This window comes from Protopterus annectens, chromosome 2.part0 (genome assembly GCF_019279795.1).
Source record: "Protopterus annectens isolate FY-2018-M chromosome 2.part0, PAN1.0, whole genome shotgun sequence".
Lineage (NCBI taxonomy): Eukaryota > Metazoa > Chordata > Ceratodontiformes > Protopteridae > Protopterus > Protopterus annectens.
In genome coordinates, this window is record NC_056728.1 from 1,335,068,995 (window position 1) to 1,335,092,972 (window position 23,978).

The window sequence follows — 23,978 nt, forward strand, 5'->3', positions numbered from 1 at the left end:
ATCAATGACAATGAAATTATTCCCCCAGGATACAATATACTAAGGAAGGATAGAAAGGACAAAAAAGGTGGTGGCATTGCTATATTATTTAAGAACAATCTCATAGTGCAAGTATTAAGTATTAAAACACCTAAAACGAAGAGATGAATGCTGGAATCTGCCCAAATTAGATCGCAAACAGTCACGAAAGTCAAATATCCTTAAACTGTTGACTTAACACAGTTGACACAGGACAAATACATAGTAATCAATATTTTTCCGAAAACACTAATAAAATTGTGTTAAGTCAACAGTTTAAGGATATTTGACTTTTGTGACTGTTTGCGATCTAATTTGGGCAGTTTCCAGCACTCATCTCTTCATTTTAGGTGTTTCAACAGTTTGTGAAGCTTTTTTGTTCGTGGTCCAAGTATTAAGTATATAATATACCTCTGTTGACAATGCAGAAATATTGTTCACCCAACTGCAACTCAACTCTAAAAAACTAATAAACATAATTGGATGCTATATAGCCCCCCCCCCGGCAGCAATATTCACACTCTAGAAAACCTGATCCATTGGACTTGTTTATCTCTCCAAATTGAAACCATCATTCTGCGTGATTTTAATATAGATTGGCTATCCTGTAACTCTTCCACCCCAACAAATCACATTAATCTCCATGGCTTTACCCAAGCCATCCAAACTCCAACAAGACTTGACAAGACAACTAACAGGGAATCAATCCTTGACTGAATTCTAACTAATATACCTAGCCACTCCTCTCTAACTGGTTGCCTCCCCGATGGTCTAAGCAACCATCTGTCAACCTTCCTTCTACGACAACACAACCATAATCCCAAAGGCACAGTCTACCATTTTATTAGGAGCAAAAAAACTTTAACCTCGCCAATTTCACCACAGAACTAAAACATTGCAATTGGGCATCCCTGAAATACCTGGACTTAAATGAGGCAATTACTTACTTTAATACCACCTTCTTAAATGTATTCGATCTTCATGCCCCTCCCAGAACCATAAGAACTGGATCTAATCCCACTCCATGGCTTACCAAAGAAAACAAATCGCTCCTCAAAGCTAGAGATAAAGAATGGGATCACTGGAGCACTAAGTCCCCAGTTCCAAAACAAAAATATCAGCAGCTTAAGAATAAAGCTAAGAAACTAGTAAAATTTAACAAAATTAATTACTACTCCAACCTTCAAATCAAAAAACAAAATAGCCCTCAAATATTTTGGGCAGCCATTAACAAACTACTACTAACAGACAAAACTGGTAGTCCCTCTCCCACCTTAGTAAGTAACTCAGACAGCATTCCCACTCAGTTTAATAAATGCTTCATTGAAACAATACTGACCCTAGCCAACCAACATAAAAATCAACACACACCCCTATCCACCGAACCCATCATTACTCACATAAGGAATAGCTCCTTTCAATTCCAGCCAGTCTCTATAGATATGATAAAAAGTACCTCAAAAAAACTTAAGCCCACTACTCTGGCTGCTGACAAATTACCAGGGGAATTCCTAAAAACTGCTGCTGATGTAGTGGCCTACCCTATAGCCATTCTAATTAACAGAGCCCTCTCAGAAGCCACTGTCCCAGAAATATGTAAAATATCTCGCATAATCCCCCTACATAAATGGAGTAACTCCACAGAGCTTACAAACTACTAACCTATAGTGATTCTATCCCCTATAGCAGAATTCCTTGAAAAGTGTATTCACTTCCAAATGATTCACTACTTACATACACACACAGGTTGAAGTCAAACACCCAGCATGGCTTTTGACCCTTCCATAGTATCACCACTGCCTTATTGTCCTTCTCCAATACAGTAAACTCTCATAGAAATGCTGGTACATTTACTTCTGCCAGCTTTCCTGACCGCGCAAAGGCCTTCGATATGGTTAGACATGGCATTCTTATCAAAGAACTATCCAAATTAGGACTCTCTCTTCCCACCATAGCCTGGTTCCAAAACTAATTACGTAGCTGGCCGTCAGCAAGCAGTGTTGTGGAAATAAGAACTCTCTCCCCTTCTCCCAGTTACTCTTGGTGTTCCCCAGGGTTCTATTTAAGGCCCTCTGCTTTTCACTCTCTATACCAATAAGCTGGATTTCTCCACTCCCAAAGCATCTGCCATCCAATATGCAGATGATTCTACATTAATTTGTGCAACTTCCTCACTACAGGAACTTCACACATTAACTCAGGAATCTTTCCTCTCTATAGAAACATGGCTATCCACTATCCAACTCATCCTAAACCCTGTTAAAACCAAACTACTACTCTTTAAACCAACTAGGTCCACCTCATCAACTTCTACCTTTAACATCATGTCCAGTAACAAAACTCCTATCTCTCCCACAGGGGACACCAAACTCCTGGGCATTCAGATTGATAACAATCTAAGATTTGATATTCATATTTCCCAGACCATCAAGAAAGTTCACAAAAAACTAGGTACCCTCTATAGAAATAGGCAATTACTTTCCCAAGAAACAAAAGGTACTATAGCCCACACTCACCTAATTTCTACCCTCCTCTATGCCTCACCTGTTCTCACCAAACTTAGAAAAGCAGACATAACTAAGCTTGACTCCTGCTATAACTCAATAGCTAGACTTGCCTCTAACTCCCCTTTAAGATTTCACTACTGCTCATCCTTGAAGCAGCTCAACTGGCTGGAACTTCCTCAACTAGTGCATTACAACCAACTCTCTCTGGCCCACAAAATTCTATATCAACCAGAAAAAAAAACCTGCATTGCAAAACCTACTTCAACTCCACACCAATAACAGGACTCTTCACCCCATTAACAAACTTATTCTCACAGTAACTAAGTCTAATACAGCAGGTGATGCCCTATTTTCTAATTATGTATCCAAAATATGGAATGCTCTACCCTGCAACATAATTACTATCACTTCCTTCACACAGTTCAAAAAAGCATTAAAACTGCATCTCACTAATAACTGGCTATGCTCTTGTACTACACCAGGCTAGACCCTTCACTATGCTAGACCCTCCTCCACCTTAACTATCTCACGCCTCACGATGAACAGATAGGTCTAGATTCTATGACTGTTTAAATATATACAATATAATAAAAAATGTTTTTATGGATTAGACCCTAACAATATTTAAGATACTGTTGGTTTACACATGTCTTTCCAGCAGTAATTGGTCTTTATATATTTCTTTAAACTAGTGAGTCTTTTACTGTATGATTTCTCTGTTTCACTAATTGTGTCTACTATGTATGTATATACTACTATTAATTAAGACTCTGCATTTTGTATGTAATTTTACTTTGTAAACTTGTAGTTTTTTGTTACATGATAGTTATAAGTGTGGTGCTTTTCTCCACAGGCCTCCACTGAAAATGGACCTGTGTCTAGTGGATTATCCGGTTACAAATGTAAAATAAAATAAAATAAAATAAAATAAATAAGCAAGTGAATGCTCTGATGGTCTCGATCATTGGCCCTAAAATCAGTTCTGCAATATCCTTTGCAAAAACGTTAGAAAAATAACAGGCCAGAAGGTAGTATCTCAAACTGATAATGACAAGCTACTATTTGGAAGTGAATTAATCTCTGCTGAAGTTCTCTATCCTAATGTGGAAAAAGGCATTCTAAAGAATCACACAACACAGGAAGTCCTCTTACTTAGGAAGAGCAGCATGAACTGGCACGAGACCTTAATGAAAGTGTTTCTAAGATATTTAATCTACTGAGTTTAGGATATGATTTAAGTCCTTGGATACGTTGGCATAAGGAATGCTCTGGAACAGAAGCTCCATTCATTCCTGGCTTTGGGCTAAGGGTAGATAGTATTTTTTAAGTTGCAACAGAACTGCACTTGCTCTTGCTGTTAATTACAGAACTTAGGAAGACATAGGATGCTGTAAAATGGAAGATGGAGTCAAATGGTAAGCAAATACCCACTTCATGATATTTATGATCCGGCCATCCATGATGGGTCACACAGAATGAGAATATGCCCTTGATTGCCTTCATTCTGTGGCATGGATAACAGATGAAGAGTTAGGAATACTGCAAGGGAGTTCTGGAAGCCTAAGGATGGCAAGGATAGTATCCTCCTGGCTGCCAGTATCTAAACTGATACCCCGACTTGGTTGCTGCTGCTGTTGCTGTTGTAGGTTGATTCAGAAGTGCATGGGATGGGGCTAATGCTAGCTACTCTGCTAATCTAAAGGGCCCACCAAAAGAAAACCATTGTAGCTAGTTTACATGACTTCCCAGTCATATTTTTCTTGGCTTCATTAATTTGCTACCCAAAATATAATGGTCTATGTAAATAAACATCCATAGGTGACTGGTAAATTATGTCCAGGAAAACATCTATCTGAGGTAGGAGTGTTGTTGGATGGTAGTTGTAGTTCTTGCAAGCATGCTTACTGAACCAGCTGAGTCACTGGCCGCACAGCCCACATGAGAGCAAACACTATCTACAGTCACCACTTGTTTTTAGAGTTCTTTAATTGCCTTTAATACAGGCAAATCTTCCATCACTTTCATAACCTGGGACATATATTTTATATATATATATATATATATATATATATTAGATGACTTAATGCCCTTATGGATAATACATACTTTATAAACTGGCCTACAGCACTGGACTCTGTAAAGATGACTGAGTGGAGACAAATGAGGACAATGTTCTGTGCTGCCCAGCTAAGAAAACAGTGGGCTACATTTCAGTATTTCTGAAAGCATGGCAAATTCCCTGAACAGTGCAAAGGGCTTTATTCCTTAGTATTGTCAAGATTAGGACAATTGAAGGTAAAAAGAGCAACAAATTAAGTTCTGGCAAAGAAGTATATCATCAAGGGTTCTACTATGAAGTCCAACACATTGCAACACATTCCATTAAGTTGAAACACTGCGGTAAATATAACAGCATTCTAAGGTCATTCTTGGTGTTCAGCCATTGCCTGAAGAATATTTCCAAATTCTGGGTCATTATGAGTAGACAGTAGAGGTCTTGATTGCAGTTTTCCCTAGACTCTAAACAGGAGGACAGGAACCATCCAACTGACTTAATGACTTAGGTTCATAGGTTCATAAGCAGATACTAGGCTATCTGCCCGGGCATATATAAGACTAGCCAGAATGTGTTAGCTTTCACCGCCCCCTTAGATTAGTTCCCTGTGCCTCTGTCCAGCAGAGCCACTGAAGTGATCCCCGGGGTAAACGTTCTGTTTCCCATCCACTCGTCAAAGTTTCTCTTGAAGAGTGTTAGCGAGGAGCTCTTCCTAATGTAGATTGGGATCTTGTTCCAAAGCATGGGAAGTCTCTGGGACAGGAATCTATCCCTCCAGCACGTCCTATTTATTGTTGTGGTGAGGTTTAGATCTCTAGGGCATGTGGCTCGAGGGGATAAGGTTTTCTTTAGGTGGAGCATGTCCATCAATTCTGGGTTGGACATGGCCTTGTATGTCAGGCAGAGATCACCTCTGAGTAGGTGGTATGCAACCGAGTACAGCTGGAGTTTCTTCAGTTGCGCTGCATAGGGCATCTGTTTGAGGCCAGTGATCCTCTTGGTGAGATACTTCTGTGGTCTTTCCAGCTGTTGCAGGTGTCTTGTAAGGTACATCCCAAATGGGGTGTTGTACTCTATGATGGGTCTGATGAGTGCTGAGTAGAGGGGCACAATGACCTCTTTTGATCTCGATGCGAACATTTTTGTGATTAGGTGGGCCACGTAGAAGGATTTTCTAACCACTTTGGCAATGCGATTATCAAAGGTGAGATTACTATCTACTTGGGTCCCCAGATCCCTTATTATGTCTTCCATATTTAGGGGACTACCACCTATGTGGTATTTTGTAGGTACTTTGTTTTTTTCCAAAGGGAATGACTATGCACTTTTTGGCATTTAGCTTGAGGCCATGATTTTGACACCAGGTATCCATCTCAGTGAGACCCTTTTGGAGGATATCTGTGTCAGCCGGAGAGTCAATTATAGCCCCTAGTTTGCAGTCGTCTGTGAACTTGGTCAGCCATAGTCGTCCTGTGCTTGCCTGTACCTCTGAGAAGTATATGCTGAACAGGAGGGGTCCTAGGACTGAACCCTGGGGAATGCCACTTGTAACCGGTTTAGAGTCGGACCTAGCTCCCGCAACTCTCACCATGTGGGTTCTGTCCATGAGCCAGCTGGCAACCCATCTTATGATGTAGGGGTTTATGTTCAGGCTGGTGAGCTTGTCTATAATACCAGAATGGGGAATGGTGTTGAAGGCCTTAGCAAGCTCTAGGTAGGCTGTGTGTACCACCTTTCCCTCATCTATAGCCTTGGTAACTGTCTCAAAGAAGTCCACCAGGTTTAGGAGGCATGATCTGCCCTTAACAAAGCCGAACATGGTAGGGTCCAGTGTTTGGAGGTTCCCAATGTCTCTCTTAATGAGTTCCATGATGATATGCTCCATAGCCTTGCAGACCAAGCTAGTCAGGCTTATAGGGCAATATTTCCCAGGGTCTGTTGTGGCTTTTCCTTTGTGAAGCTGAATAACCGTTGCTGTGCTCCACTCTACTGGTACTTAGCCTGTGAGAGGCTGAGTTTGAACAGTGTGTTTAGGTGAGGGGTTAGTTCATCTTTGAGCTCATGTAGGAAGCAGCCTGGGACACCATCCGGTCCCATTGATGCTGTGTTTTTGGCTTTGGAGAGGGTTGTTTTAACCTGTCTGTGATTTCAGGGACTCTACATTCTTCTGGTATGGTTATGGGCCCTTTTGGGGGTGAGAGGAAAGTGAAGTTTGCGCTGAACCTGTCTGCCACAATGTTGGCAATATCGGTCGGTTCAGTGTATTTTGTACCATTCTGCACTAACTCCGAGCAGATATGAGCATTGCCACTTAGATTCTTGACATAGCTAGAATGCCTTGTGGTTATCTTTGGAGTCCTTGGCAATTTTTCTTTCAAAGCTCGCCTTGGATGATTTTATGAGGTATCGTAGTTTTTGCTGATACTGATCAGGGATATTTTTCCTTCTTGGGATTTTACTCTTTTCTGTACTAGTTTCCTCCTTCTATTGTATTGCTTGTTTATGGCAGGAGTCCATCAGACTGGTTTCCTTTTCTTGGAGGAGTGAGTCTTGGTTTTCCTTGGGATGGCATGATCCATGCATTCTTGTAGGTGCCCATAGAATGCATTAGTAAAGGATTTTGCAGCTTGGACAGCGTTATTCTTCAGCATGGGGGCTTTGAAACGTTCCACCTCGGTCTTAAGTAATGTGAAGTTTGCTTTTGAAAAGTGTTTCACTGTGGTTTCCTTGTCCGGGGGTGGAGGCGGAATGTGGATATCCAAAGTGATTTGTTTATGATCAGATCTAACCAGCGAGGGGTTGACCTCCAGTGTGGAACACCAGTCGCCCATGTTGGTGATGAACAGGTCCAATATGTTGTCACCTCTGGTGGGAGTGTTGACCAGTTCTAGGAAATGTTGGGCAAGGGAGTTAGTACTTGAGTAGTTCTCCCAGTTAATGTTTGGGTAATTGAAATCACCCAATATTAGGGTGTTTGGTAGGACCTTTATCTTTCCCAGTGTTTCCAGAAATGTGGAATGGGGGTCCTGGGACATGGTGGGTGATCTGTAGCAAGCTACAATTTGAATTGCAGTTTTGCCCGTTGTTGGTTGCACGTGGATGATCTCTGAAACATTGTGCTGTGCCACTAACCTGGAGGTGTGGGTATCCTTGATTAATATGGATACGCCCCCACCTTTTGTATTTCGGTTTGGGTTCTGTGGCTGAAATGTATGGTATGAGTTGTAGTCTGGTAGCGCTGGGGTGCTCTCTGGAGCCTTAAACCAGGTTTCTGTTACTGAACATATATCGATTTTCTCCATACTGAGGAGTGCCTCGAGTGCGTGCATTCTGAGGTTTAGACTTCTGGCATTGAGTAGCATTATCCTCAATTTTTTGTTACTTGTGCTATTTACGGCGGGTTTGTCTTTTGAGCCTTGCCTAAAAAAGGCATTATAGGGGTGGCAAGAGCCTTGGCCAGTATTCGAAAGTCTAAGGGTGACAGGTGCAAGCCGTCTCTAGTGAAGCATTGTGGCTTGTTGAGCATATCATCCCATGTACACAGACTCTGGATCCCCTTTGAATGACACCAGACACTTAGACTATTGTTGAAATCGAGATTTTTTTTTCTTTATACCGTGGTATCATTCTTGGTGAGGGCAGGATGCTACTCAGGGTCAGGGTCATACCGGCCTGGGCTATGTGATCAGAGAGCTCTTCCATGTCTCTTTTCATGTAGTCCAGGGAGGTACGGCTCAGGTCATTCACACCAACATGGACAATGACAGAGTCATATTTGTACTTGTTCTGGAGTGACCTGAGTGCTTGTGTTATGTGGTGGATCCTGGCACCCGATAGGCAGCTAACAGTAACCTTCTCCTTATTCAGCCTAGTGAGTGGGACATCGGTGTGCCTGCCTATAGAGTCACCTATTACTAGTATGTTGAGTATGTTATTTTGCCTTAAGGGCTGTGGTTGCATGGCACACTGGTTTTGTGAAGTATGTGTTTCATGTTTTGTGTTGGGGGGTGGAGGTTGCTTGGATGTTTGCTTTGGAGGTCTCTGTTGGTTTTGCAGATTTTTATTTAGAACCTCCGAGTATGCTTTCATGTATTTATGTGTGTTTTTTTAGCAAACTTTGTTTGGTTTTTTTGTTTGAGCGGTGAAAAAGGGAAAATATAAATGATTCTTTCTTCTGGATGTCTCACTGGTCTTGGATGGAGACAGAAACAGCCCTGCTAGTGATGGAAGGAGCAACTGTCCTAAGGGACAACAACACAGCAGATGATGCCAGAGGATATAACATCAGGACGTTCAACAGTAGCACAGTCCACTATAGGTGACCTAATGTTAGCAAGGTCCATGCTTGGGAGTATAGGGTCAGAATAATCTATATAGCGGCTGATATTAGGGCAGATTAGATTGACTGGAGAGATGCCTCTAATCAAAAGACTGAATAGCTTAGGCCTGGAGATGAAAAGACTGCTTCTACTGAAGACCTATTAAAATATGGGAAACTGAAGCTAAATATTGGGAAGGCTAAAGAGAAGAATTTGAAGAAGTCATGAGGAAAGCAGCAGCGACCAAGTACAGAAAAATTGACATGCAGGGATCCTTTGCGCCACCAAAGACCTCCAACTGAGAGATGGAAAGATGACATGATAAATGGCAATAAGAATGAACTCCAGGAAAAGATACATGTTTATTTAATTTTTTTCTTCAGGCCTCCCACACCTGACAACTGACTGAACTCTCTGACTTTGACCATTTGCTCCTTAATTGGGCAAGACATAATCATGGTGTGGCCATTATCCATGGAGTTATCAGGGCTTTTTTTTTTTTTTTTTTTTTTTATACCTTAATATCCTATCATGCATGTCTAAGAAGCATTCAGAGAAGTGGTGTGCTGTGGGTACACTACAAGGTAATTGCTCAATTCTGTAATGTAGCCCTTCAGGCAACCCTGCCCATTGATCAAATAACAGGTGGTTGCCCCCAGGTCTCTTGTCTCCATTAATGATTCATTAGAGGAGATGCACCCCATGATGTGATCTAAACCACCCAGCTGGGAGATGCAAGCAGGCAGTGCCTCTTTCCTCTTCCCAGCTGTTATTTAACTCTCCTGGTCCACTACCCAAATCCAGGTTAGATGAGTTACAGTCTGATCTCTAGCTCTCTATGTCATGGAGTCGGCCAACATATGTAGTTACATGGTCTGCATAAGCTGGGGTCAGCTTATCACAGAGCTGCTAAATTTGTACCAGAGAAAGGAAAGCAAAGCAAAGCAAACTCTCCATGTTCCTGTTTGAAAGGACTTTCGTTAACCAGAGTCCCCAAGTAGCCTAAATATAGGTCTTTAATTTTAACATTAATATTAATAAACAATAACAACAGACACATCCAGTAAATTGTTAACCTGGTATGTACTTGATAGCTGTACAAATATTTGAGTCCCATTTAATAGATGGACCATTTCATCAAAAGTTACCTTATTTCCCCATGGTTGAATGACCTCAGTATATAATATGTCTCCATACATTTTGTAATATGGAGGAACTGCAGCCCTCACAACTCATGCCTGCATGCACTTCATAATATGGAGGGACTGCAGCCATCACACCTCATGTCTCCATGCACTTCGTAATATGGAGGGACTCCAGCCCTCACACCTCATGCCTGCATGCACTTCATAATATGGAGGGACTGTAGCCCTCACACTACATGCCTGGATATAATTCATAATATGGAGTGACTGCAAACCTCACATCGCATGCCTGCATGCACTTCATAATATGGAGGGACTGTAGCCCTTACATCTCATGCCTGCATGCACTTCATAATATGGAGGGACGGCAGCCCTCACACTTCATGTCTGTATGTACTTCATAATATGTAGGGACTGCAGCCCTCACACCTCATGCCTGCATGCATTTCATAATATGGAAGGACTGTAGCTCTCACACCTCATGCCTGCATGCACTTCATAATATGGACGAATATGGACGGACTGCAGCCCTCACACCTCATGTCTCATTGCACTTCATAATATGGAGGGACTACAGCCCTCACACCTCATGCCTGTATGCACTTCATAATATGGACAGACTGCAGCCCTCACACGTCATGTCTCCATGAACTTTGTAATATAGAGGTACTACAGCCATCACACCTCATGCCTGCAAGCATTACATAATATGGAGGGACTGCAGCCCTCACACTTCATGTCTGCATGTACTTCATAATATGGAGGGATTGCAGCCCTCACAACTCATGCCTGCATATACTTAATAATATGGAGGGACTGCAGCCCTCACACCTCATGTCTCCATGAGCTTCATAATATGGAGGGACTACAGCCCTCACACTCATGCCTGCATGCATTTCATAATATGGAGGGACTGCAGCCCTTACACTTCATGTGTGCATGTACTTCATAATATGTAGGGACTGCAGCCCTCAAGCATCATGTCTCCATGCACTTCATAATATGGAGGGACTGCAACTCTCACACCTCATGCCTGCATGTACTTCATAATATGGAGGGACTGCAGCCATCACACCTCATGCCTGCATGCACTTCATAATATGGAGGGACTGCAGCCCTCACACCTCATGTCTCCATGCACTTCTCAATATAGAGGGACTGCAGCTCTCACACCTCATGCCCGCATGCATTTCATAATATGGAGGGACTGCAGCCATCACACCTCATGCCTGCATGCACTTCATAATATGGAGGGATTGAAGCCCTGACACCTCTTGTACCTTGGTCTAGAACAGACTCCCCTTCCACATAAAACATAGTTCATTCCTGTCTATATTCACGTGCAGGTTGGATCTATGGATGAGTAATATAAATTTTACGCCAGGACCACTCCTTGTACTACTAAAGGACAGATGCAGCTCCAAAATGTTTTACCCCATGTATGGGTCCCTTCAAATCATCCATGGTATGATTCCAGTTATTCTTACTAGCGGTAATTTATAATTATCGACCATGGGACAGGTCTAACATAAATCTAATACCAAATGAGACAGATTAATTCAAGCACCAAAAGGGAGAATTGGATAGGCTTAAAATGGCCTACAAGGGCAGCTGGCCTATTTATGAACCTACGAAGTTAGGGGAATATTCCCAGGCACAAAAACTTTGGACTTTATATATATTAGTCCACATTAGCATTTGCAGTACCACTATTCCAAAGATTGCTAATATAATCCTCAGAATTTCAACAACCAACCCAAAGGCTAGTTCTCTGTTAATGTAACTGTGCAATGGTGATATACCTTAACACTTTGAACTATTTTACCATATCCTTTGCTTTATCCTATACAGTGTGGTACGGATTTCCTCCTACTTCTAAAATAAATTTAGGTGAAGCCATGATGCTGAATGAAGCCAGTCCTGGAGAAAGGTAAAAAAATACTTCAATTAACTCTGCAGAATATGTGAGTTAATAATGTTTTTCAAATGTCAGTCCTTTCCCTGGCATTCATTGAAAAAATTTGAAACATTTGCCACAATGTGTATTTCTTTCAAAAGTATATGTACATAGAGAAACCTTCCAACATTAAAAGCACTGCTTGGGAATAGAAAGAGCGGCCTCTCCATATCCAGAACTTTAGACTAAATACACCTCTATAGAGATAAATTCACACCCCTGCAATCTGGCAGTTCACTCCAAAGTGTGATGAACTGTGGACCAGATTCAAGGTCTTTACACCTGGTTAGAAGGGCAGGTTGTAGCTAAGCACAAATTAAACTGGACAGCAACGAGGCATAAAAACTATGGTCATTTAGCTGGCTTGCATTTTAGCTAAAACTGGTGATGCTGAATGAAATAAATATCCCATGCGTGAGATTCAAAAAATGATCAGGGCAGCACTGACTCACAGCTCTCAGACAAAGTTATATACTTATATTTGTAGTGCCCTACTCAATATTCACACACAATATGCAGATTAGAGCTGCAGTTTTAAACAGAACATTATTCTGCATCTAAAAAGAATAAGTATGAGATATTTAAAGATCAAACACCATGGGTTAAAATGGAAGTGTCACATTGTGATTGTGCTGTTTCGGAAGAATAAAGAGTGTTGGATCTTATTGGGACTATCCTCACAGGCGTGTGGTGTTTTTTGGTTTATTGGTTCTTCTTGCACCGCTACCCCTTTTGTGTTTCCTAAAATGGAAGTATACATATTTGTTTCAGACCTCATTTGTAGTTTAACCCCCATCCCCACCAACAAGCTACACCAGGTAGCATCAACTGGCCAGCTATGTACATTAAAACAAATTAAATATCCCTGATGTCACAGTAGATATTCCCTGCTTTCAACATGTCTCATGGGTGGGTACTGTGTATAAATGATATGCACTAGTGTGGTTTGGCACCTTCAGCTCCTACACAACAAGAATGGCACTTCTCCCACTAAAAAATGTTTGGAATAGGAACACCTGTCTTTAGACAATGATTGTTTGCTCAGTATTCAGTTTCTAGGTTTTCCGGTTGATTTCAGGACTAGCTTTAAATAATATATCGCCGCTCACAGCAGCCAGCATAAGCAGCACTTCCTTAACTGCTTGCACTTAATCATTAAAACTCTCCGACTGGCAACTTCACACTGGGTACCGTGAACAAGCTTCTCTAAATGCTAAATCAAATACCTTGCGGTGGGGTTTATCTGTGATTGTTCAGAGGTAGAAAAACACATTTTTAAACTGAATGCTGTTCCATATGCCTTGCTCATGCCCAGGAGGGTCCCCTTTCCTATGCTGTCTAAAGCAGAGACAGAGCTCAAACTAATACAAGTGGTCCCAGTAATAATGAAAAATGGCTGTCTATGAATGTGAGTTGACCTAAAAAGGCTCAACTGATGCAGTTATATGAAAAAGGTTCATTTGATTTACACTACAGGAAATAGCACTTAAACTACTCAGTACTACAGTGTTTCCACATTAGATGCTTCTGGTAGATTTTATGAAATGCCCCTAGAGGATGAAAGCCAAAAGCTGACAACCTGCATTACTCCTATGGAGAGTTTTTACTTCAAAAGAATAGAGTTTGGTATAACTTCAGCTCCATTACTTTGGTCACAGCATAAGTACTAGTGGAATAAGACCAGACACAAGCAAGGTCAGATTAGCTGAGTCCATCTTGTGTAACTCAATGCAAGCCCTAGGCATGACTAACTTCTTGGACAATCTCATGACACATCTTTCAATGATGCTATATTCATCAACAGAGCTATTGAAAAAGACATGCCTTGGTCATGGAGAAATGCTCCAGCGAAGCTTCCAGCAGTGTAAGACAAATCCTAACAACAGCCTAAGTACTAACATGCTGTCACACAGCCAACAGTGTATGTGACCGACTATTATCAGATTACACAGTTAGAATGCAGCTATGAACACATTATGGCTTATTACTGTACCAAGACAGCACATTAGTACCCTCATCACAACATGTAGAAGGACATTAAGGTCTCATAAAATGTTGAGAAGGGTCCAAAATGTCAGTATGATAAGCAATTATCAACCAAGACATTGCAAAGCTTGTGTTAAAGCATCAGTTCTGTATTATCCATAATACCACCACCCTTACCAGAAGGTTCTTGTTGAATGACAGCCACTGCCTCATAGTAGTGGACTATTACTCTCGTGACATATTTGTAAGACATGAACCAATTACAACTATCCAAAAGTAATAACCAGATTAAAAACCATGTTCACAAGATATAGAGTACCTACTGGATTGGCTAAATGCAATGGTAAACAGTTTGTGTTGACTGACTTCCAACAGTTTGTTGACAACTATGGTTTTACACATACCCCATCAAGTCCTCAACATCTTCAATCAAATGCAGCCATTGAGACATCAGTATAAACAACTGAAAGACATTAATACAAACTGATCCTCAGAGAGCTCTGATATCAGAGTAAGTTACTCCAGATAGTGCTACAGGAGTAGGCCCTAATCAGCTAATGTTTGGAAAACAAAGACTACTATGCCAATGTTAGAGTTGAAATTTGAGACTAAAACTATTCTATACAATCTTATTAAGTCAATGACCCATGAGCTAAAGCTTCATTGAAAATATTTTACTACAGATGCAGTTCTGCACAACTTCTGCCTATTCGTCAACTAGGCCAGCACGTACTCCTAAATTTAGAATGGAAAAAGTGGGATAAAGCAGGTGTTGCAGTGCACAGAATGAATAAACTGAGATCATAACTGATGCAAACAAAAGACAATGGCCCCTGCACCACCTTAGTCATGTGTGCTAACACTAACCCTACCCCGCCTTAACATCTACCTGACACATTACATTAATAAAAAAAACATTTTCCCTCACAGTATTAGTACATAAGACAAAAGGGCACAGAATACACACAACACCAAGCATGTACAACACTAAATCTATCTCCTTACTTTGCCCTTACCTACACATTAATCTACACACAACTGCAATAAAGCAATCCTGCAAGTTTATGCCCATCAACTTTTCAGTCAAACATTAATTTTCCTGGACACTTCTACTTAGCTACAGTATATAACAATTTTTAATTCAACCAGATTTGAGTCAGACTTATGAGCATTCACTTAATTTTATGGTCACTCTTTTTATGCCTACACAAGCGTTTAGACCTCAGGAACTGATGGGTGGTTTTCCCTAACCACACAGTTAAACATGTGGATAAGTGCATTACTCTCGTACCACTGATATGTAGTCAAATACTTATTATTTTCAATCTGCAGTTAGTCTAATCACACATAAACCTACTACTGAACAATTGATTTATTATAAGTAACAACATTTTCTGACTTGTATGGGCCCCCTCTGAAACAGGTCTGAGTCTCTGTGTGGGGGGGTGCGTCTCATCTGTTGCGAACCAGAGAACCAGAGACCCAGAGTAGCATGTTTGTCTACATGTGTGTGTTTGTGTTCTATGTGCTCTGTGTGGTTCTAATACAAACACAGTGCTAAAAACGATAATCATTTGATTTGATAATCATTTGAAATCTTGGCATTGGCAAGTCCCAAATGTGGAATCCAAATGGTAGAAAATCTGGACATACATATACAAAGCCTGAGGTTGCCATTTCTCAGAATATTATCATTTCTGCACAGTATGGCACTCTCAGAGTTGATATATATATATATAAGTATGGGGGATGTATGGGCTGCATGGGAGCTTGGCTCTGCAAAAAATAATTTTTAAAGACGAAGAGTAATGTTTGATATTTGCACGTCTTTTGCATTTTTTTCTGTTTTAAGGTATTCCCTAATTCTAGTCTTGAGATTTCAGTAAGGAGCTCTAAAAACACTATCTAGAATATGTTTAATTTGTCTAATAAATATTTCTGTCATAGTGTGCTGCTTTGATAATCAGATAAAAAGGCATATAAACAAATAGTACGTGCTTGAAATTTCCTAAATTTAATCAAATTTGTTTTACTTTTTCATAGCTAAAACTCTACTGCATATCTGACAGCTTAACTGGTGACATTTTCTAAAAAGAATGGTGTTACCTGAATCTCTGTCTGCTGGACTTGTGCGGCTGATGTTGCTACTTGATCTTCCAGTTCTGCAAGCTCTGTTTCTGTACTCACACAGTTTATGCATCGTGCAGAGTTTTCTAACTTGCTCAGCTGCCCTTCTTGTCCATAGACTGCTCCAGCTGTCATGTAGACCTGAATGAATGGAGGAAGCAAGCAGGTTTTTATGTGGCTCTGCTGCAGCTTTATTATAAAACAATTTAGAAAATAAAGTGATACACGTGATACTAAACCAGCATTATGTAAGTAACAGCACATGGAAGAATATGCATTATACATTTCATAAACTGGTCAGCAACATTTCAAAGCTGTAGTTGGTCAGCAGTAACAATTACCAACAATACTGGAATGGTGTTTAATCCTAATTAAACAGGAAAATGTTTACATGAATGTCATATATAAATGTACAGTATAATGACAGTTGCTCCTTTTAGGTACTGAATGCGTAGTGCGTCTAACTCCATGTTTCACTAATTTGGCTTGGCATAAGCACTTATGTAAGACGTGTCTCATGTAACCTACAAGAGAATGCATTTTATAACCTTTCATGCTCTAAATGTTAATGCTGCATATGACTAATTTATCCAATAAATGGACATTGACTTGAGACTTTAAAATAATCAGAATCAGATAAATGCAGTATTGATACTTCTTTCTTCTTTATGTTTATTAAAAAAATAGAGCCTATACATCACTGTTCTTCTACTGCTAGGGTACGCTAAACTCACATACTGGGTAATGGTCACTGATTAACATTCATTCAATGATTGTTCAGATATGGCTCGTAGAATCAGTGGCTATCTCCTTGTTAAGATTTATTTCACAGTATACCCAGCAGGAACAGAGAAAGCAAGAAAGAAAAATCTAATACCTAAGATTAGTAATGTATCAGTTGCGACTTATGGTCTCCAGTTACATAGCTTCATTAAAATGATCAGTTATATATTTGGCCAGTTCAAAATTCAACTGTTTAATATACAGGATTATGATTAGGTTAACCAATTTATTACATTCTCAGGAAATGGATTCCAAGACATTAATGGGCAAGATTCAATAAAGCCTACACTAAATGTACATTAAGTGTACACTGTTCTTAGTGAGCAGACAACACAGACATAATGTACATCTTCTACATTCTAATTTTAAAATGTTTTCCTTCTGATATTCTTGTAGCTTTACATACCAACAGGGATTAATAAAGGTTACCAAAGTGTAGACTACATGTACACTTGGTGTAATCTTTCTGAGAGACTAGAAAACACAAAATATCTGATAAAACTTTTATTGAATACATATTCCCCGGACTTACTAATCTTCTGTGCAGGACTAGCTTAGTCCTGCACGGAAGTGACTGTTTAGGAGCAGGATGGCAGTGCACCATGCATATTAATGATGCGTGCTGCCCGAGCTCCTAGGCTTACACAGAGCGTGTAAGAGTGCAGGGAGCGTGTCTGAGAGCAGAGCTCTCAGAATAAACATGCCCCTGCAATGTAGAACAGCAGAAAGGGGTATGCAATGAGTGAGACCGCTCACAGGTGACGGCATATCCCCACCAACAGTCCACCTTGTGTATAACAGCAACAGAATGTAGAAATAAAATGAAAACCCCCTTTTTTTTTCTTTAAAAATCCAATTACAGCTAACCGTAGGTGCACGGGTGTGGCCATCACTTAGCTACGGTTAAAGTAGCTGAAGAGGTTAACAAGGAAGATATATGCAAATGAAGCAGCATAGCAATAGTATAGTGGGCAGAGCATTTGCCTTATAAGCAGGCATTCCCGGTTCGAGTCCCAGTACAGCACATTCCATTTTACATGGCAAAGTACGTTATGACCAACATTTTTGTTGCATAATCCACTAAATAACATGTGTTTATGAACTGGAGTACTGCAGTAAATGCACATGTGAGGTGTCACTGTTATAATGAATAAGGCACTAGTAAGCAGGTGTAAGCACAAATAAGCAGTAGTAAGCATATTTAAGCACTAGTAAGTGAGCTTAAGCCCGTTTGCGTGATGGTAAGTAATGCCTACACAAAGCTAACTGTCTGTAAGCAGACGTAACGGCAGGTTAGCAGTGTTTACCATCGTGCAAACCCGCTTACAACTGCTCAAAAGTGCCTTAATCACTCTGCATCCAATGGCCCTTGTTCTGCCCATCAACAAAATAAACAGCCATACAACTCTTGAACCCTGGACCCTATACACCATAGTCCCAGTAGTTATCCACCAAGCCATCACAGAAGTACAGAAAAATGAGGTAGTAGCAAACAAGTCCTCACCATAGTATAACCAAACTGAACCTGTGAAAGGCATTAGTACACAGTCATATGTGCCATAACCCACTAGATAACATAAATATATGAACTGGAATACAGCAGTAAGCCCAGAAGTGAGGTGTAATGTTAATAGAGTGTTGAAGTCCCAAATAAAACACAAGGAGCCCACAGAGTTTACGTACACATCAATCAGGGGTACTAGGCATACATATAAGGTGTAATGAATAATAACACAATGCCAAAAAGGCAGTATAATGAAGGTATAATGTAAGCAATGCTAAGCATTGCACAGGCCAGCTTAGGAGGTGTGAGCAATGTGTAGACCAGCCAACATTAGGTAAGCAGGTTTGCCCATAGCTGAGCCTTTTCAAAACCAGCCAATCATGGAAAAGTGTGGGAAATCGGCTCTACTTAAACCCAAGAGGCAGGAATACTTCTCATAATTGGTTGTAGCTTCCCCTTCTAGGCACTATGGCAGCAAGGGCAGAAGGAGTGCACTTCCGGGCACAATGCTGGTGCATCCAGGAGTCCAAGGTCATGGCAGGACACCTAGTTAAAGACCATGCACAGAGACTGCTGCAGGGCCAGTACCTGGGTTCCCAATGTAAGGCGGAGGCCTGGGACCATCTCACCCGTGACTCACCAGTGCCACTGGCATACCCAAACTGGTGAACAGGTCAGGCACCACTATGCCAACCTGAAGCGGCACAAGGGGGACCTCTTGGAGGAGTGGCTCCAAGAGGCTAAAGCATCAGGGGGATGTTCCAGACATGTGTAAGTATCACCCCAGTATGTGTGTAATAAGTGCCAACTCAGATATATCATGGATAGGTATGGCTACATATTCCTCTTATGTCCTGCACAGCTGCAAAGGAGTGGGCCATGAACCAGGAGGCCCACATCAGCCACCTGGTGAGGTTGTGACACGAGGCAGGTCAGTAATACTCATGCTTTTACTGTCATAGGAAATAAAAATAAAAGTAGTAGTAAATTAATTGCTAGTATAAAACCTGTATTGTTCAAGGCAAGTACTGCATACACTAGAGAATATGGCAGGAAGAGCCTCATATTGTTTGTATGTCAATAAAAGTGTAATATCCTGACAAAACAGGTCTAACTGTTGGACTGCATGTGTATATTCTGGTATCATATGGTAATGTAGATTTGCTATCATGTAATAGTACTGTTTTATTAAGCACTGTTAACCCACACCATGCACCATAAATTGAATGTGCAGGAATGCCTGTATTTGACAGGTGTAATCCCCAGAGGCCATTTAGTACAACTGAGACACATAGTGAACAGGGAAAATGCAGACAACAAAAACTGAATAGCACATGCAACTGAGATGTGAAATGTTTTTTTAGCACACACAGCCACGGCTGGAATCCTGCCATTTGTAGTAGTCTGCATACAGAATCATACCCCACAACTGTACAGATGTGTCCAGAATGTTTATTAAAGTGGCCCATATCTATTGCCTACCAATATATCCCCCTGGGAAATCCGTGGGATGATCCCAGACATATAGGCAGCAAACAGGCAATACAACTGATTGACACACTCTATGATAACAAACCTGGCACACTGGCAACTCCCCAATATCTTATGTGACTAAGAAGCCACGTATATCCCATTTACACCCCAACTTGTTAAGCTGTGGTCAGTGTGTGTACAGTAACAGAGTGAGCTGTATGTGCAAAATAGTAATGTGGAACCTGGTACTGTGTGTGTAGGAACATTCAGGTAGTGCTAATACACATTCCCCCCACAGGTCTGTCAGATACCAACACTGTGCCCAGAAATACAAGAATGATATGCAGTTGCTCTGAATAATGAGATATTACACATCACTGTCACCCACACTAATCTACAACATATAACTGTCTAGGAAATCTGTATAAGAGTGTTGTTATACAAGGTCAGAATGCATAAGCACATTGGATTAATAAGACAGAAAGCAGATTGGAGATATACAGCAATATCAATATAGCAGACACAACTGTGATGGAAAGTGTTTAAGTTGTAGCAGACACAGCCATGATCTGAATCCTGGGAGTGGAATTAGACTGCATACAGATTGATACCCCACAACTGTACACATGAGGCCAGAATGTCCAGTATATGTGCCCATATCTGCTTCCTGTCCCCCTGGTAAGTCTGTGGGATGATCCCAGATGTGTAGCCAGCAAACAGGGAAAACAAGTGATTGTCAACCATCATGAGAATACATCTGTCACTGTAGCAACCCCCAAAACTGTTAGGAGAGTAATATTTCAACTATGTCCTATCTACACTCCCATGTTGTCAAGCTGTGACCAGAGTGTGTACAGTAACAGAGTGAGATGTATGTGCATAATACTAATGTGTAATCTGGAACTTTGTGTGGCAACAGTCAGGTAGTGCTAACAAACATTGCTCCCACAGGTACACTGGATACGAACACTGTGCTGAGAAATACAGACCGATATAACCTGTACTGGTACTGTCCATCCTGGTATTGTAGGGGATTGTGAGTGCTGCAGTTTCTCTGAATAATAAAGTATCACTGATCACTGTCACCCACACTGTGCTACATAATTTAACTGTGTAGGAAAGCATGTATATGTGTGTGTCAGGTCACTAAAGGTGGAAGAGGGCAATATTCTAGATATGTTCAGGCACACCAGCATGTGGTCATCACATGGCCAGAGTCTGTGCAGAAAGAGTTGGATAGCATAGTGCAAAACATCAACCAGGAATCTGGGTGTATGTGTACAAACAGTTAGTCAGTGTTAACAAACATTCCCTCCACAGGTATACCAGGTAAGAGGTGTATATTGCAGGTAAAACTGGTTCATGTGTAATGATGATGACAGCCATATCACTGTCCAAAATAAGGCTATAGGGTAGTGCAATAAGACTTGTAAGGTACAGATAACAGCATTGACTAGGAAAGTAATGTGGACTACAGGAATATACTACTTGTTAATTGACATCTTTCTCCCCCCCCCATGTTATCTCCAACAATAATCAACATACCCACCCCAAATGGTATGTAATGATACTGATAATGTCCAATTGTTTGATAAATATTTTACTGGTTCCCATGCATGTGCCATATTGAATTATTCCAACATTGTTGGCATGGTGCCATCAATGTACCTGCATGCTGTTCTTATTACCACTGTGGTCCCATATATGCATGTGTTCTCTTTGCTATGCAACTGTTCCATATCTAGTGTCTGGGTTAATGGGAATATCTATGTATGCTGTTATACCTAACCCTGGAATGTGTTGACTATTACTAACCCATATATGATGAGATCTAAACACTATAGCACACTTGGGAAGGCCAGTCCCAGCAGATCCACCTGTCCCACCTCAGCTGGCCGTGGCACCGGGCACCAGCATATCTGGGGACCAACCCCAGATTTCCCTATCAGGTGGTCCTACACCACCTTCGGGTGGAACCGCCTCAGGGAATGGAGCATGCCCCCCCGGGAGTGGGCACGGACCGGCACCTGTCACCAGGTTGGGGTCATGGTGCGTACAGAGATCGATCCGCAGGTTGGTGATCTCCTATGCCAGCTTGAGGGCCGCATGTCATGATTAGAGAGTCAGCCTGGCTCTGCAGCTCAGCCCCCAGCACAGCCACCTGCGGGGCTGTAAAGGGGCAGTGGTGACTGCCCATGGGTGGGGACCTCAGTTCCACTGTTACCACTAGGGGGCTTGTGGGCTTCCGATATCCCAACACCCCTCCCCATCAAGGTGTTTACCCCCCAACATGTGTCATATACCACCCCTGTATGCATCTTGCTTGTCTTGTCTGTTAACCTACCCAACCTACCTCCCCAAATATACCTACTACCCCTACCCAATATACCACTCTCACCTGAAAAAAAAAGGGCAATCTGTTCCCATACAAAAATCTCTCCCCATACATAGCTGTCCATTTCACACGTGTCCACTGGACACATGTAATCCGGTCTAATTGGCATCACAACTTATTATTGTTGTCCTCACACCTCTCCCAGGGGTTTGAGTGTCTAAATCTACCTCCAAATTCAGTGTATATGCACAGCAATTGCTGTAGAAGAAATGGGCAGCTATGGACCTTCCCTACACCCTTCCTGCACATCCCTAGCTATTTTCCCTAATCTTTCCATCTTTGTGCCCCTTTTTCACCACTGTCGTATCAACACTTTTTTTCTTTTCTTTTAAAGAAATTAGAGTGGGGTAAGCAGGAGTAAGCACTTTTAAGCAGCACTAAGTGGGCTTAAGCCTATTTGCGGGGAGTAAGCAATGCCTGCACATGTTAAGCAATTTAGAAGCTAACTGAGTATAAGAAACTGTAACCGGAAATTTAGCAGTGCTTACCTCTGTGCAAATCCGCGCAAACCAGCTTACAACTGCTTTAAAGTGACTTAATCACTCTGTATCCAACAGCCCGTGTTTTGACCAGCAACAAAATAAACAGACTCTGCAAGGCTCAAACCCAGGACCCTGTATACCATAGCCAAAGTGATTTACCACTAATTCATGTCAGCTATACATAACTCTGATGTATTCACAAACATATCATCCAGCCCAGTCAGTCAACAGTACAGAGACTGTATTCCAACATTTAGTTGTATGTGTGTGTATAAATATATTAATATCTAAACAGATGCAACATATCTATATATGTAGATATATATATATATATATATATATATATATATTTAGAAATATAGATATATTTAGAAATATATACATATACATAAATATATATCAGCATATATACATGCAAATGCCTACATCAACACATATATATGTCTACACCTACATGTCTGCATATACACTGCAAGTAACATATATGTACGCAGATATATATCTATGTAGGTATATACGGACATAGTTACATATATGAAAGCAGATGCATATTATCGATATAGGTATATATGGCCATACATCTGTAGATAGCAATGGTAGATTAACAAAAACATATATGTCTACATGCACCATTAATAGGGTTGAGAGGCCCCAAACAATATACATCTTGTACGAATAGGCATACACCCCCACAGCCAAACATGTCCGCCCTGCAATATACTACCAAGTGCTGCAGATCCCATAACCAGGACCTGACACGACATGGGCACAAGATGTTAACAATACTACATCCCACCTGTATGATGTCAGGCTGGTATTGGTAACATATCATGCAGTATAGTCTGGCTCCCACATGAAATGTAAAATGTGGAAGCTATCAACATCCCCAGGATACAAATACACAGACACATATATGCAGATGCAGATATACATATATATATATATATATATATATATATATATATATATATATATACATGTGACTATACATACACATGCAGATATATATATATATATATATATATATATATACATGTAACTACACATACACATACAGAGATATGTACAGTAAGATACATATGTAGAAGGTGCACACAATATGGAGCAGACACTATGCCTACAGTTAACACCTTAACAACTGGACACTGTATGGGCCACCCATACAAATGACAACCGTTGCCTGCAACATACGCCCACAGAGAGGGTATAAGAAAAAACACCACACA

General features: G+C 41.0%; 1 protein-coding gene across 3 annotated transcripts in view; it reads right to left on the bottom strand.

Moving 5' to 3' along the window:
* Positions 1 to 23,978, bottom strand: part of LOC122793475 (myosin VIIA and Rab interacting protein) — a 2,819,605-nt gene that overhangs the window by 347,240 nt on the left and 2,448,387 nt on the right. For all 3 annotated transcript variants that reach the window (XM_044061523.1, XM_044061522.1, XM_044061521.1), the window contains one exon: positions 16,095 to 16,256. In XM_044061523.1, coding sequence (XP_043917458.1) covers positions 16,095 to 16,256 — 162 coding nt within the window. The remainder of the gene's footprint in view (positions 1 to 16,094; positions 16,257 to 23,978) is intronic.